The sequence below is a fragment of the Pezoporus wallicus genome, unplaced genomic scaffold (assembly GCF_028554395.1).
Source record: "Pezoporus wallicus isolate ANWC-B61680 ecotype Strahan unplaced genomic scaffold, APGP_CSIRO_Pwel_v1 contig_8673, whole genome shotgun sequence".
NCBI lineage: Eukaryota > Metazoa > Chordata > Aves > Psittaciformes > Psittacidae > Pezoporus > Pezoporus wallicus.
In genome coordinates this window covers 2,465,376-2,480,945 of record NW_026637196.1, presented here as the reverse complement: position 1 = coordinate 2,480,945, position 15,570 = coordinate 2,465,376, and the positions used below count along the sequence as shown (strand labels likewise).

At 43.8% G+C, this 15,570-nt stretch overlaps 1 protein-coding gene across 4 annotated transcripts in view; it reads right to left on the bottom strand.

Moving 5' to 3' along the window:
* LOC130596426 (transmembrane protein 263-like) overlaps window positions 1-15,570 on the bottom strand; it is a 196,685-nt gene that overhangs the window by 37,302 nt on the left and 143,813 nt on the right. Inside the window, exon 2 of one of the 4 annotated variants that reach the window (XM_057404012.1) lies at window positions 1,098-1,215. The exons of the other annotated variants lie outside the window; for them this stretch is intronic. Coding sequence (XP_057259995.1) covers window positions 1,098-1,122 — 25 coding nt within the window. The 5' untranslated portion in view covers window positions 1,123-1,215. The remainder of the gene's footprint in view (window positions 1-1,097; window positions 1,216-15,570) is intronic. 4 annotated transcript variants of the gene reach the window in all.

Below are 15,570 nucleotides of genomic sequence, written 5' to 3'. Positions count from 1 at the left end.
TCCTACATTCAAAATGTCACCAGGCATCACTTCCCAATAGTCATGTCACAGTGAGAAAGGCCAGTGACTCCAAGACACTAATTCTTTTTCCAGCACATTAGGTATGTATAAAGTCCTTTCAGGCCCAATGTCTACAAAGACATGTTCAGGTCTTCCTGGCTTTCCTGAAAGGCCCCCAGGACTGTCTGTGCCACATCACAGTTCTCAGTCTCTGCGAGGCAGGGTTGTTGCCATCTAGAACCTCATCTCCTCCAGGCCAGTTATCTCTTTTCTAGCCTTTAGTCTTCTGCACCCTGGCTTCTTGGCGTATTTGTACATTCTTGATTTCATATTTGCATCCCAAGCTCCAGAGTGACTGGGATCCAGTGGGGCAGCAGTTCGACAACCAGGAGCCTGAACAGCCAGTGTCAGAACAATCTGAATATTGATGTGGCTCAGAGCTTGTCTGGTGCTTTTGTCCTTCTTCACCCTAAACTTGGACAAACAACAATTAGGATGCCAAGTTATGATCTCTGTTCTCCCACCCGCTATTTTCCTTACTGCATTCTCACTAAACAGGTTCTCCCTCTGCTTGGACTACAAACTCTACTGGGACAGAAATGACATCTCTTCTATCTCTTAATCAAGGACTCTTCATCAAGGACTGTAGTGATAGGACAAGGGGTAATGGGATCAAACTAAAATGAGGGAAGTTCAGGTTAAGATATAAGGAAGAAGTTCTTCACTGTAAGGCTGGTGAGACACTGGCACTGGCTGCCCAAGGAAGCTGGGATTGCCCCATCCCTGGCAGTGCTCAAGGCCAGGCTGGACGGGGTTTGGAGCAACCTGATCTAGTGGAAGGTGTGCCTGCCCATGGCAGGGGGTTGGAACTGGATGATCTTAAGGTCCTTTCCAACCCAAACCATTCTATGTTTCTACAAGTCTATATTCTGTGAAAAATCTAATACATTATGCCACAAGAGTAAGTTTCAGTGAAAATTCTGCACAGGCAAGAGCATTAAGTAGAACTTTACAATATTTGGTGACAAGAGCCGTGGCATCTTTCAGAAAGCTGTGGTTTGGAACAGTTACTGGCAAAGCAAAGAGACAGCACTCACACAGCGTGAACCCACGGACTCGCATCTGCCTTGGCTCACAAGCTTTTTGCAGTCCCCATGAAAACGTCAGAACAGGTCAGGTGTTTTCATGCTGAGCTCTCTTGCCAGGGAATTCACACTGTGGGAGAATGCTGGGTGTTAGACAGCGAGAGAAAAGACTCGAGAGAGACTGTGCGGAACTGTGAAAGGGGACACTAGGAGAGCAAACACAAATCTGAAGGAAAGGCTCAGCTCCCTTCCTTCCTGAGCTGCTCAGCTTTGTGTTTTGCCAGTCAAGAGTCAAGGCGCACTCTGAAAAGCAAACAGCTAGTGCTTACAGGAACCTGTTACATTTCCAACGTGTTCATTTGCAAGCATCTCCCCTGGGAACAATTTGTGCTACTTAAATTTTCCTTTTAAACGTGATGAAAATAAAACTGTTGCACATTAAACCAGAAGAAGATGCCATGTTTTCTTGTTATTTCCTTCCCTGTTGTCCCTGGAGTACAAGCCTCACCATAAACAATTCTTTCTTCCTCTAGGTATACCACAAACACAAATATCCGCAGACAAAACCATTTTCAGCTCCTTTTCAGGAGTGAATGCTCTTTGCACCCTGTAGTGCATTATCTCTAAAACGTCTTCCAAAGATCAAATCCATCCCATGGTTCCTATAAAAGGTCACGTTTTGCAACGCAGCCTACAGAACAATGACATTTCAAGGATTAAAGAAAAGGTTAAAATATTCCTATAAATCTATTCTTGGGACTTCTAAGTATTTTCTACGCAGAGGGAAATGTCATTTTTCTTCAGGAGCAACTGAGGGCTCTGTGATGGGTAATGGCTCTGTTAGGTTTTATATGGTGAAAGAAAGATGCGCTTCACTCCCCAACTCATGCAAATGCAACCTAATTCAATTTTAAACCTCGTTTATTTATTGAGATTTAATCTAAGAAGTCCCACATCAGAGCAAACAGAAAACCAACCAATACTATTGGGCCTTAATAAAATGAAATTGTGGCAAGGCAGAATGGAACTTGGAGGAGCAGCTTCCGCAGAACGCTATAAATTACGGTCTTGTAGAGCACCCCAGCCCGTGAAATCCTTTACTCAGTCAGGCTGACGCCGAGTGAATGCTGAGGGTTTAATTCAGTCGCTTATAGCTCCGTAAATCTGAGCTGGTGTTGAATTTTGAGATCTGGAGCTTGGTGGTTAGAATTACAGCAATGGGGTGGAGAAGCTTTTGTGGCGAGAAGGCAGCCAGTACCCTCTGTGGGCTCCCAGGAGGCCATTTCCAGGTTCTAAATGAAATGAGCTTATGGCTCCCACTCACTTCTTAATTAGCACTAAATTGCACTCACGCAGACCGCAGATACTGTACGCAGGGGAAAGAAGGCGGCAGCCTAGAAAAGACTGGGGGAGAGTGGGAAGCAACGCTTTCTGGTCCCCCTGTGCCAAGGGGCATGGCTCTCACCCCTGCAGACCTGTGCAGGTCCCTCTGTGCATTTCTAACTGAACAGGCTCTTTATTCGAAATGATAGGCAAAGGAGAACAGGAGGAAGATACAAAACTCCACAGTTTTAGCTGGAATGGGCTTTATTCAGGCCAGTTCCTGGTTAGGCAAGACTCTCCACAATGAAAATCTAAATCCTGCGGATGCTAATTGAGTGCCGCGGTCTTGGCAGTCTCACCAGAGACACAAGGAGGACAGAATGATCATCTCAGGCTTTGATTCCTGCACAAGGATAAAACCCACTGGCCGGAAAAGCCCTCTGTGGATTTTAGGCCCGTTTGTTTGAGGAACAATGCACTTGTTCACAGTTACAAAGCAGAACACTTACAAAGCAGAACTGTTTAACTTTACAAAGCTGGCATGAAAGTCTTTAGGAGCAAGGTATTGAGGGCACGAACCTGATAATGGCAGCCAGAACAGAAGCTTACCTCATACCTGACTGATGGGAATTCTTCAGAAGGGAAAAGAATGTTCCTCCAGTTTCCTTTAGGAGTCAGAAATCCCCATCTTTCATATTTGTGGCTACAGCTTAGGTAGCTGGCCTCTGTCCCTCCTGCTCCTTCTTGTAAACGTTACTGTTGGGCTGGCATCGGTGTCAATAGTGGCTTTGTGAAGCATCCTAGCAGAGTCAGGCTAAAAACAGGACACCAGGAACTAAGTTTTACAACATTTGGATCACTCGCAGCACTGGCAGAGTTATTTGGAGGCATCCAGCACACAAGCCACAAGTCCTGCTGCTCAGCCCAGACACAACCTCCACCTCATTCTGCAGATGCTTTTGTTACACAGACTGGTTCTGTGAACTCCACAGGCTGCACAAAGTGAGCCTCAGAATAGCTGAGACTTCTGTGACCATGTCCTAATCTCAGCAAACCCCATTTTCAAACTCAGTTTCTGGTTACATCAGAGATTTCAGCACATCCTCATTCTACATGGAGAACCCTCGTCCCAGGCATCTGAGCCCACCATCATGCTCCTCTGCATGGCCTTTTATCAAATGTATTTAGTGTTTGTTTGCTGGTTTCTTTTCTATCTCTCGATCTTTCTTATTTATTAATCACCAGTCACTGAATCGTGCCAGAAGGCTTCAGATTGAACTGCTGAAAGGTTTATTTCTGTCCTGTTTTCTCCTTGTGTTCATAATTCCCCATTTACCACACTAATTGTGTGAATTCTGGAGAACTTCAGTGTTCACCAGGCTTCCTATTGGCACCTTTTCCAGATTCTGAAGCATCCGGATTCTGCTCTGTTCTCCTTACACCAATAGTTTACATCCACTTTAGAACCCAGACAGAACCCCCTCAATGCCTAAAACTCTTGGCCCCACCTCAGATCACATTCTACAAACAGGATTTAACTGAGCTGCGACTGGGAGCCAAATGATTTTTAGCCCTAAAGGCTGCTTTGATACATAGAAAGAGAGCTATAAAATAGATTATAAGCTTGTGCAAAAGAAATCACTGGACCTATAAGGACCTGTTACTTCAAAGCTCACTTGTCTTTTGTGCTGTCAACTGCTTACGAGACATGAGAACGAGAACAAAAGACTCCAACCTTCAACGCAGCCTCAATAAAAACTTCCAGCTACGAGGAAGATAAAAAAACAAAGAAAGAAGAAATAAAAGGTAAAGCTAAAAACAACGGTGCTGTTTCCGAATTGCCTTCATTACTTTGCTGGATGACTTTGCTCGGTAACACACCGATATATTCTGTCCCACTTTCTTAAAATAAACAACTGGTCTATGGCTTGTCAGCAAAGCTCTGTTCTCAATCACCCAGGGAGACGAGGCAAAGCACATCTTACAGCGTCCCTGTTGCTGTAAGAAGGGTTTGGGGGCACTTCAAACTGAGAATTCCGTCTGTTTTGCCTTAGAGTGATTTGCTGCCTAAGATGAGACAGATTTGCATTGACTGGACTGAAAAGTTTAAGGAAATCTTAAAGCAAGAAGGGGATATTTATTGACAAGTCTTTGCTGTGGATGTGAAATTCACTTCATTCCAGATCAGAGCAACCATTAATAACAATGAAAACTGAAGATGATAACCCAGTTCTTATTAACAGGAGAGCTAAGAGGAGAGTGGAGGCTGTAAGGGCAGATCACCTTGCACAGCTTAATTCAGAATAGTCCATCTCTCTCACAGAAAGAGCGATGCTAGTTTGCTGCTTTCATCAGGACTTGTGGCATTTACTTTTCATACTGAGGGCTGTATCTTCACCTTCTGCAGAGGCAGGCTGAGCAGATAAAAACGCCTCAACTAGGATTTCAGCAAAGAAAAAACTACCAGGGATGCAATGACGAAAAAAAATCAATCTTTCCTTCCCACTAATGAATAAGCCATAATCCTACCTGTACATAATGTAAAACATCTTTGAACCTCACAGTGCTGCCAGGATTAAAGGAGATTAATTTTTAAGAAATGGGAAAGATATTAAGATTCTTCAACATGTAGAAGGCATCGGCAGCAGCTGAGCTCTGTAGTTGGAGCTGAGAAGCAATTTGCATTATATGCGTGAGGAAGAAGGCGTCTGCTCACCTAGGCTGCCTCACGAGCTTTATAATCAACAGCCATATAAAAGATGCTCTGATGAGGGCAAAAAGAACTGCAGGGGAATTCAGCAGACAGGCTGCCCTGTCCCCTTCTTTTTGAAACACCCAAGAAGAAATCAAAGAAAGGATGAAGAGGGAACAAGCACAGAGAGCTGTCAGCACACCGCACTGTTGGGCTGTTCGGTTTCCACACCAGGGAATCGGGGATCGGTTTCGTGAGCTGACCTGACCAAGGAAAATGTCAGAGAAGGACAGGGACACATAGCAGGGTTGCTAGCTGCAGAGTTAGTAGTAGCAAAGGTCTCAGAACTGGTCTGAATAAATCAGCACAATTAGACCCCAATTACAGCCTTTATGTGCTACCACAGTATAAATATTTAATAAGAAGCATGGTGGCTAGAAGACCATTATAAATCTGTAGTTAAGCAGTATTAGCGGACACACAGCTTGTGGAGGAGACAAGCTGTTCCAATGAGGCACACAGGAACACAGGATCCTAAATTTAGAACAAAGACACCTGGAAAACTTGGTCCTGCAACTGCTCTGGCTTTGGAGGTAGTGATTCCAGCTAAGATGCAGAAGGAACCCAGACAACAGGAAGAATAAGCCTTGGGACCATCTTCTTGATCAGACTCCAAAGAGACATGGGAGGTCCAGGCCTGTGGGGGTGTGTGAAGGAGCTGTGAAGGTGCTCAGAAATAAGAGACAGATGAGGCATCTGGAAACACTGCACATTCTTTTCATTCAGAGAGTTGTACGTAAGATGTGGACTTTAGCAAGACAAGTATTCTCGGTTCAAGTGCCAAATTCAGCCCTTATAAGAGCCAGCATAGGAAATACAGGGCTTTAAAAGCTTTTTAACAGCCTTCACAGAGTAGATTCCAGCTAAAAGTGGCTAACAAAATTCTTTAAAATTATGAGACATGAGATAAAAGACATAGGAGAACGCTGGAAACCAGAAGTTAAATTACAGAACTTCCTCAAAGCAGAGGGCATCAGAGGAAATTGTTCTCTGTAGAGCAAGAGAGAAAAAGCAGATGGAGACTAAAATGGAGGCTTAAAAAAGCCTTTTAAAGTTCTATTCAATATGCTTTCAGCAAGGTGCATCTTTCTCATGTTTCTACTCTATGTTTGTATATAAATAACATTCCTCAATAAAAAAGTCCTACTAGAAAACATGATCTTACAAGACTAGTATCTCAGAAAGGGAATTTAGAAGAAATTCTGGGCTTTTTCAAGTGTAAACAGCATGGCAAAAGACCAGCACCAACAGCCAGATGAGGGTGACCATGTTTCCCACACAGCAGATAATGTTCCAATGTGACAAGAAGAGAGTCAAAACAGAAGGCATCTTGAGTGATGGAACAGCAGCAACTGAACTAACCACCAAGCACAGAAGACAGCCTGAGCTGTTGAACACAAGCATAGCGCTGTCTGCCTTCAGGGTGTGCAGACAAGAGAGCATCAGGGGACACAAAACACTGCAAGGGTGCACAGATGGTATGCACAGAATGTCTGGTAAAGGGGTTACAAATACATGGGGAAATGTGAATGAAGGCACCCTTTGCTGTGACTTACAAACCCAGGGAGGTGGCTGTAAGGTGGTGGGCTCTTGGCTGCTCTACAGCACCTGCTTTGTAAACTGCACTTCAGACTTGTGCAGGATGGTGCAGGGAACCTACAGGAGGCGGGAGAAGAGACAGCTCAGGTTCCCATCCTGAACCAGGCTCAGCACCGATGCCCACCAGGTCTGGAGATTAAAGACAAATAGTCATAAAGCTTTAAGAAGAAAAAAAAGTCAATTTATTTTCTCACTCATTTCTTCCTTCACTCCAGATTTTGTCGTTCTCTTCAAGGTGGCAGAGTCTACGAGACACCAAGCCCTGGTCCTTCCTGCAAAGTGTCTCTCATAAGCGCAGACAAGCAGGCTTCATTTGTCACAGGAGGACAGAGAATCCAGAAAGGTTAAGAAATGCATTACTGAAAACCAAGCAATTCTGTTACTATGATAACACTGACAAAATCACAGAATAGTTTAGGTTAAAGGGACCTTAAGGCTTATCCAGTTCCAACCCCCTGCCACAAGGGCAGGGACACCTTCCACTGGACCAGGCTGCTCCAAGCCCTGTCCAACCTGGCCTTGAGCACTGCCAGGGATGGGGCAGCCACAGCTTCTCTGGGCAACCTGTGCCAGAGCCTCAGCACCCTCACAGGGAAGAATTTCTTCCTAATACCTACTCTAAATCTCCCCTCTGTCAATTTAAAGCCATTCCCCCTTGCCCTGTCACTACAGGCCTCTGTAAGAAGTTCCTCTATAACTTTCTTGTTGGCCCCTTCAGGCACTGGGAGCTGCTCTAAGGTCTCCCCAGAGCCTCCACTTCTCCAGGCTGAACAAACCCAGCTCTCTCAGCCTGTCTCCAGAGCAGAGCTGCTCCAGCCCTCAGAGCATCTTTGTGGCCTCCTCTGGACTTGCTCCAACAGCTCCACGTCCTTCTTATGTTGGGGGCCCTAGAGCTGGACACAGGACTGCAGGTGGGATCTCATAAAAGCAGAGGTGCAGAATCACCTTCCTTGACCTGCTGGCCATGCAGATATTATCTTTGACTCCACAAGCACAGATCTCTTTACTGTTACAGTGCTATGGAGACATCAGGATGTGCTGCGGGATCCTGCCCAAGTCGTGTGACCTGCCTCTGTAGCTCAAGTTACACTCAAGATATAAAACAGAGACCTTGTTAAAACCAGGTACTAAAGATGAATGGAACTTGTCTGAAGAATTATTATACAACAAAAGGGGAATTTGTTCACTGGGTAAACTTGTCCTGAAGCTACAGAAGGGATGCCTGACCTGTTAGGGTCAATAGCAACTTAATGGAATCAGAGGCCCCGTTAATCTTCCCATAATGAACATGAACTCAAACAAACCTTTCTTCCCAAAATACTTGAGGACATTTTCTATTGGCAACAAATTTACCTTATTGAACCTAAAATCATATAAAAGTGATTTAGACATACTGAACTCAAGACATTCCCTAAAATGCAGAAGGCATTTTGAAACAGTACCACAGCAGAAGGTAGACTGATACCATAAATGACTGCACTAAACTCAAACCCTGCAGAGCTGAGCGAGGTCACCAGGGGAATCAATTCTGGTGTTGCCCACATAGCCTTTGGTGGCTCTTTTCCCACTGCAGAAGTTACACGGTATGGCAACACGCTGCAAATGGCATCATCTGCTCCGAAATAGCACACAGCTGGGACAGATGGGGATAGCACAAGCAAAGCTATTCTGAGTTTGAGAAACGGATGGATAAACAGAAATAGAATATGAAGCTTCCAACAATGGAGGACTAAGATGCACTGGCAAATTTTGGGACACGACATGCCCATTTCCTGCTCTGACTTCCTTTTCTGGTCCTTAGTTACGATTCCAGCTTTTTTTCTGATCTCTTTTACAGAAAAGTCTGTACAAGCAGTAATGAAACCAGGCTTAGCTGTTAGCATTACCAAATTGAGATGGTGCTTTCATCAAGTCCAGAGGGCTAAAAAGACTGGCTAGCACAAATTACCAGCTGCATCCGGCTGCATCCCTGCCTCTCCTGATTTGAGTGATTTCTCCGGGAAGACATGGAATGAGATGTCTGAACAGCAATCTCGGAAGCACGTTCAGCCTGCTCATCATGCACAGACTGGGGCCAGGTTTTCCAAATGCTTTATTTCCCATGGAGGCACTAAAGGAAACGGTCAGATTCTCAGTGAGAGCTGAATATTGCCCTCCTGTTAACAAGTCTTGAAAAAAACCTAGTGAAAAACACTGACTTCAGGCCAAATGAGATCCTTCTGGAAGTCACGTTCCCATTACCAAGACGCGAATGTTATCCAGGATGCCAAAACATCCTGAGCACAGTTAGGAGCAACAAGGATATATTCTCAAACTCAGAAAGACCCACCTCCATCAAGGCCTAGGGCTTCCTATGTCTTGGTAAGAAAAGGAAGCATGAATTATAGCCAGATTGTTGCTGAGGGACTGCTTTAAACTAAACCTCTGTCCTCCAGAAATCAAGCGCTGAGGGAATTAAGCAATAAACCCAAGCAGTATTTTCTCACTTAGTATCAATTTATTCCCTTGTGCTGCAGGTGGGAAAAGAAAATGAAGGAAGGGAAGGAAAGCAAGAAATCCTGGGAAGCAAATATTGCTGGGAAGCAATCCGGATCATGGACAATACCAGCAGCGCAACACATTGGCCGCAACTGTGGTCAAGTAGGATTAAGAACAAAAGGAGAGAATGAAGATCATAAGGAAATTGGGATTGTGCGAGGAAAGCCTCCTAGCACTCCATCTCCTACCAGAGCACATTCCTCCAATGGCAACCCACCACGTTTTATAGCAGAAGAGCCGATTTATTTCACTGCACATGTGCTCACACATACTCTGTTGTCAGGACTTGAAAGTGTTTTCCCCAGAGTGCACTTGGCTTCTACACACATCCTGACCCAGGCAAAGCCATGGAAAGCAGTGCAACCCCTCCACCAAAAGTGACACCAACTGTGGTTCTGTTGTGTTGGATTTCTGGAAAATAACAGATTTTAAACTACCTACAACACAGCACACTGCTCATTAGCTCGGGCTAACAGCTAGGGTTCATCTGGCAGCTGGGTTTGCCTTGATGTTCTCAATGTTATGTATTTTACACCATGAATTTACTACTATTATTGAATCGGGAACTCGGGTGCTAAATGTAAAACTAAACCCAATGTTCCTCCAAAATGCAGTTCAGGGGACATTTTTGAAGGAGGATGCTACAGAAAGGGCTGGGATTATACACAGACTGGCGTCCCATAGAGGACTATATGCTAACTCAAATGAGATTTTAACAAGTTTTACTGAGAATTTCCATTTTCCATTTAAACACATTGTGAATCTGTATGCTTTGCCAGTGAAATTGCTTAAAATGGCATGAAATTGAATGCCCCCCCAAACAAATGCCACCTGACAAGACTGATAAAGCGAACGCTGATATTGAGACTAGACAAGATTAAATTCTGCTATTCAGAGTGTAAGAGTTTGTAATTAGGGCAGCGATGGTCTTTGTTGGAAATGGAAAATGGGTTTATACCGAATGCATTGGAAAGATTATCAAATTCTATCTCTACTTCATAGCTTCGAATAAAGATTTATCGTATGCTTAGGAACTCTCTTTAATAAACACTTTACCTGATAAAATAAACCTATTAATATTGAATAACTCCCTACTCATTTGCAGATGCCCTACAATAGCAAACCCAAGACGTCGAAAAGGATTAAACTATTCAATGAAAGCTTCTGCTCAAATACCACCATTTGTTGCTAAGAAATTGCATTAAAAGCATTGGACACTAGAGGAGCTTTTTAACTGGTTTTCAAAGCTGCTGTTTGCGCATTTATTTGCTGTGTTTACTGCACAAGCACACAGACAAATGAGACTATATTGCGATTTGCTTTGTGATTTGCATCTCACAGTGGCAACGGGATGGGCTAAACGAAGTATTTCCTGAATAACAATGATTTACTCTCAGACAATTAAATCATGTTGGTTTAGGTCATTTTTGTATACATGGTGGGAAGTGATACACTGTAATTGTCCAAGAACTTTGCTTCTTACACGGTTGTTTTCTGCTTTACGATAAAATAGAAACCTCTTTAACTAATACCTGTTCAAGTAATTAACCTATTAGAAAGAAAAAGCAAGTCAATGCACCAAGGTTATGCATCTAAAAGAACTCTACCGTGTTTTTTTCATTCAAATTTCAAACTCAATGTCAATGTTGTTTCATATCTACAAAGACAATTATTTCATGCACTGTCAGGTTACTTGCAAATCATCACAAATACACCAGGGCCTACCAAGATACCGATTTCAAAGTGCATTGATATTCCACAGTCTTTTCTCTCTGTAGTAACTAGATGGATTGGATTCCCTAGCCTAGCTTTCAGTTATTAAACTTTTCCTTCTTCCAGATGAAGAGCATGAATTCACAATGTAGACATTTTATGTGATCCTCAGCTTTTCAAGGTTTTGATCTCTAGAAATGCAGGCTGCCTCTAAACTGTGTTGCTCATTTTCATACGGACTGACTTCTGCTGTCTCACAGTTCTCAATGATGAAGGATGCTCCGCGCCCAGCACACCACAGTAATGAGTATGGTCTTAAGCAATTTTTTATGTACCTTTATTGTTCTCTTTTCATCCTCTGTTGCTCCAGGCCACTGTCAGGTAACTGAAAACAAGCATTCCCAGGTTTATGTCAACCTTCATGGCAGTACAAACGATACCTTCCAAGTTGCACACCGAGCTGCAGTAAGAGTTTGCTGTTTAGCTCCTTCTGCCTCTTGTGAAAATAATTAGCCACAATAAGAACCCTCAGGGTGCTCATGAGATGTCCTTTGGAACTTGGGCTTCTAGAAACTAAAGTTGCTTCACAACTCAATTTCAAGACCAATATACATCTTATAACAGTTAAACGCACCTCCGTGTTGTTCCATACTTTAAGACTACTTTTTGTTTCATACAAAGTGATAGAGGCTCTTTTTGTTCAGAGTGAAGATTTTATACATCCCTATCACATAGAATTCTGGTACTTCTTCCTTTGCTTAAACTGAATCCCTGTTAGATCACCCTAAACAATTAGCCCACTTCCTATTACTTTCAAGCTCTAAATACAGTTATTGCATGTTTTGCAAGTTGCTTTGTAGTCAAGTTACACCTATTTAGGTTTTCAGTATCTATTCCCCTACGTCACTCCTACACCCTCTTTAGTCATCACTGCTGCTTCCCTGCAGAGGGGTTTCACCTATGAAGAGATACAGATACCAAAGACAGTTTGTGTTGTCTTATTATGTGTATTATTGAGCTCACTTATTGGGACCCAATATTGAAAAAGACCCACCAAGATTATTCACAAGAGATGTGACAAGATCGCTACGGATAGCTCTGGTATACAAGAATAAACATCTGATGCTGGTGAGCAGAATGGAGTGCACTGACAAAAGCTCTGAAATAAGGGATTCCGGGAAAGCCATAAGCCTGAATGAGCATCATGGTTTTGGTAAAGAGTTATGACTCTGGCCATGTTTCTATTCCCCAGGCAACAGTACGCACCTGCTGTCTTCAGAAAGCAATGTACTTGTTGCATAACCAATCGCAGTATTTGTTCCCTACTCTCTTAGTGATCATCCTTACAGATAAGCTTTCTATCTCAAATGCCACAGCGAGGCCACTGTTACAGGCAAGAACTTGACAAACGCATGTAAAATCTGCTGCAAAAGCCATGTCACGCCTTCCTGAACCAACAGTGCACCACATGCTTCTTCCCTCTGATGTACAGTTGTTACAGTCACAAAGGTACCTCGTGGACTCAATGACATTAAGACGATGACTTCGGCTTATGGTATCCACAGATCCTACTGAACAACCTTTAGAGATGCAAGGAAAAGAGAGCTCTCCCCGTAGCCCTGCAAACAATCCCACATGCCAACAGCTGCCGCTTGCCACAAGCGGATGGAGTGAGAGCATGCACATCACAATGAACCGCAGGGCAAAATCCTACTATCCCATGAGCCTTTCCCATGCAAACGCTCCCCCCTTCCAGAAAGCCAGAAGAATCAGGCAGACAGTTCACACTGAGCCCCTGTTCAGTCTAAAGAGAGCCCTTCCTCTGGTACTGCTTCCTTTTTAACAGGTGGAGAACCCCAAAATTCAGCAGTAGGAAACACTTTACCTTTAACAAGCTCCAGCTACTCTAACCAGATTGTCAATAAACAGAGCATATTGCACAGATGGACTAATAACGCAACCCTAATTCAATTGCCTACAACCATCTTCTGTGCATACTCTATTAAAAGCAGCCACTCGGCTTGCAGCAACTTAGAAATGAGGACAGGGCCCCCTTCTGTAGGAGAGAATAGCATTGGCTTTGGTTAGCTCTCTGCATCACACTTACATGTTGCCTGCAACCTTACTCCAGTGTGTGGTGGCTTGCAGCTACCACTGTGGTGCAGTCAGCTTCCTCTTATCCTTGGTTAACCTTTCAGCCATGGGGCTTTTAAGTGACTCACCTACTTGAACTGGAAGTCCAACAGCCTCAGCCACCGTCCTGCATCAGTATTTGTACCCGAAGAGCATAATTCAGCAGCAAACACTCAAGCCCTGTTAACCTATGTTCCTTCTCCTTACCCTGCTGTCCAAGCAGCCCACACAGAATGACAGCTCTCAAAGGAGCGTGTGTCCTGAAATTATAGTCAGCTCATGGTGTGATTCGTTGGTCTTAACTTCTGCATTGATTTCCATATACTTTCTTTCAGCGCTAACTAAGCAGCAGTATGAGCAAGGTTTGGGTATGGGAAGGAGGGATAAGGAACCAAACTCTGCTGATATTATATTCAAAGTTTGCTCTACCTCTTTTAAAGTCAGACTGCCAGAAGCCATGGGCTGATGCATAGCAAGGGATTATCTTTTGCAAGCAGTACCTTTGAAGTGCACAAGATTCAAATCAGTTGAAATAGGGGACGTGAGGCCCATCAACAGCCATGCTGCTCGGGGCCAGGAAAGTCCAAAGAGCTGGCTCATGCTTCCATCTGTGCTCCAGACAGAGGGGATGTAGAACAAACCACGCAGAGCCTGGCTCACTTTCCAAGTGCCATTCCCCTGTCTGCCCTGGTTTCAAGGTCGGATCTACACAGTATCTGATACTTAGCACTAGGACCACAGCACAGTGAGAACTGGTTAGAAAAAGAATTTTAGAAGAGCTTTCCATGTCATTTTCTGTTTGTGTTTTCTGCCTTGCCATGAGAGCACCCCAGAGTCTCCATGCTCCTTCACGGAGGAATGTATTTATGGAGAACTGTGACAATTCCTGCTTTTCCCTTAATCTCCCTTCACCAACATGTCGAGCAGGCAACACAGTCTGCCCCCTTTCAGTGTCCTTTCCTCCTCTCTGTGCTCCCACATGGTATTAGTATGCCTGAGAGAAGCCATAGCTGCCGAGAACCCCTTTGAAGTTAATGTGACCGGATGGCCAGTTGCAGCCAGCTGTGATCAATTCACTCCCTGCTCATAGCCAAGAGCTCTCTAGCCCATGGCTCTGTGGGATTAGCTACCTCTTTGCTACTTTCCCTACCTCAGTTTTAATATATAATTTATTTTAGCATTACCCTGAGGCAAAACTTACTGGATGTTGCCATGGATGTCATCCGGGGTAAGGGCTTGACCGCAGCTGTCTTCTCCTGTGACATCTCAACAAGCTACTTGAGAACTTGCAGCAGTGTTTGCTCTTCCAAGTGCTCTTTTACAACAGCCACCCAGAGCAGAAAAGGCCAGTGGATGCGTAACTAAGGAAGAAGAGATTCTGATGTTGAGACAGCCACGTCCATGTACTTCTTAGGCAGTACGTTCAGGGAAAATGGCTGTGCATTTATAACCAGCTCTTTTGAGAAAGCAGCTGCAATAGCAATGGAAAACTCAATTTAGTCGAAGAACACATTGTGATGAATAATAAAAAATTAGTTGAATCCAGTGCCTGTGATAGTGTTGAGCTCAATAAGCCCAGCTAAAACTAAGCATAATGTACACAGAGAGGCTGCCGTAAGTCCTGCAAGTCCCTTTCGAAGGGGGAACTGAATACTTACATATCCTGTTTTAAAGCATTCGGGATCTCTAGATACCACCCCACTGCTGAGCTGCCCTGAACTCCTGCTCCCCTGTTTAGCATAGAAAATAGGGAAAAGTGTCATTTCAAAGCAGGTAGCGTGGAAAGAGAAAGCATTTAGCATGTTCTAGGCAGAGTTTTCCCAACTCATTTGACCTATCACCCATGTAAAATGTGAGATCCAGTGCAATAATTCATTGCAATACTCCTGGACCTCAAACCGGTTAAAAATGAATGTGTGACAGAGAGGAATTTAGCTGACTGATCTTGCATGCAGGTAATGAGCAAAGGGAAAAAATATTGTTGTAAAAGAGAAAAAATGTCTATCAAAGTCCTAGTATGCTGATTATCATGAATTTAATGGCAACTCACTTCCTGACAAATTGCATGTTAAGCAATGAGACAGACAGCTGAATATCTTAATACCAGATCTGCCTTTGGGGGGGAAATAAAAGAAAAAGGAAAAAAAAGATTGTTTTCTTCATCAAAAAATAAAAGTCTCATTGGAAAAGTAGCTCCTGTTACATGAGCTCTTAGGAAATAAGGCAAAGTAGCTGTTCATCTCCAGAATGGGTGGTGATGGCTCTAACAGAGACCTGCAGTCAGGTCCATCCTCCTATAATATCCTCATTAAAGAGTTGTCATTCATGCGAGGGTGCCAGAACGGTCCAAGAGACACCACAGATGACATGACAAGCTAGCTAGGCCAGCTGACAAGTACTCCAGTGAGTCAAGTGTAAGCAAAAAGT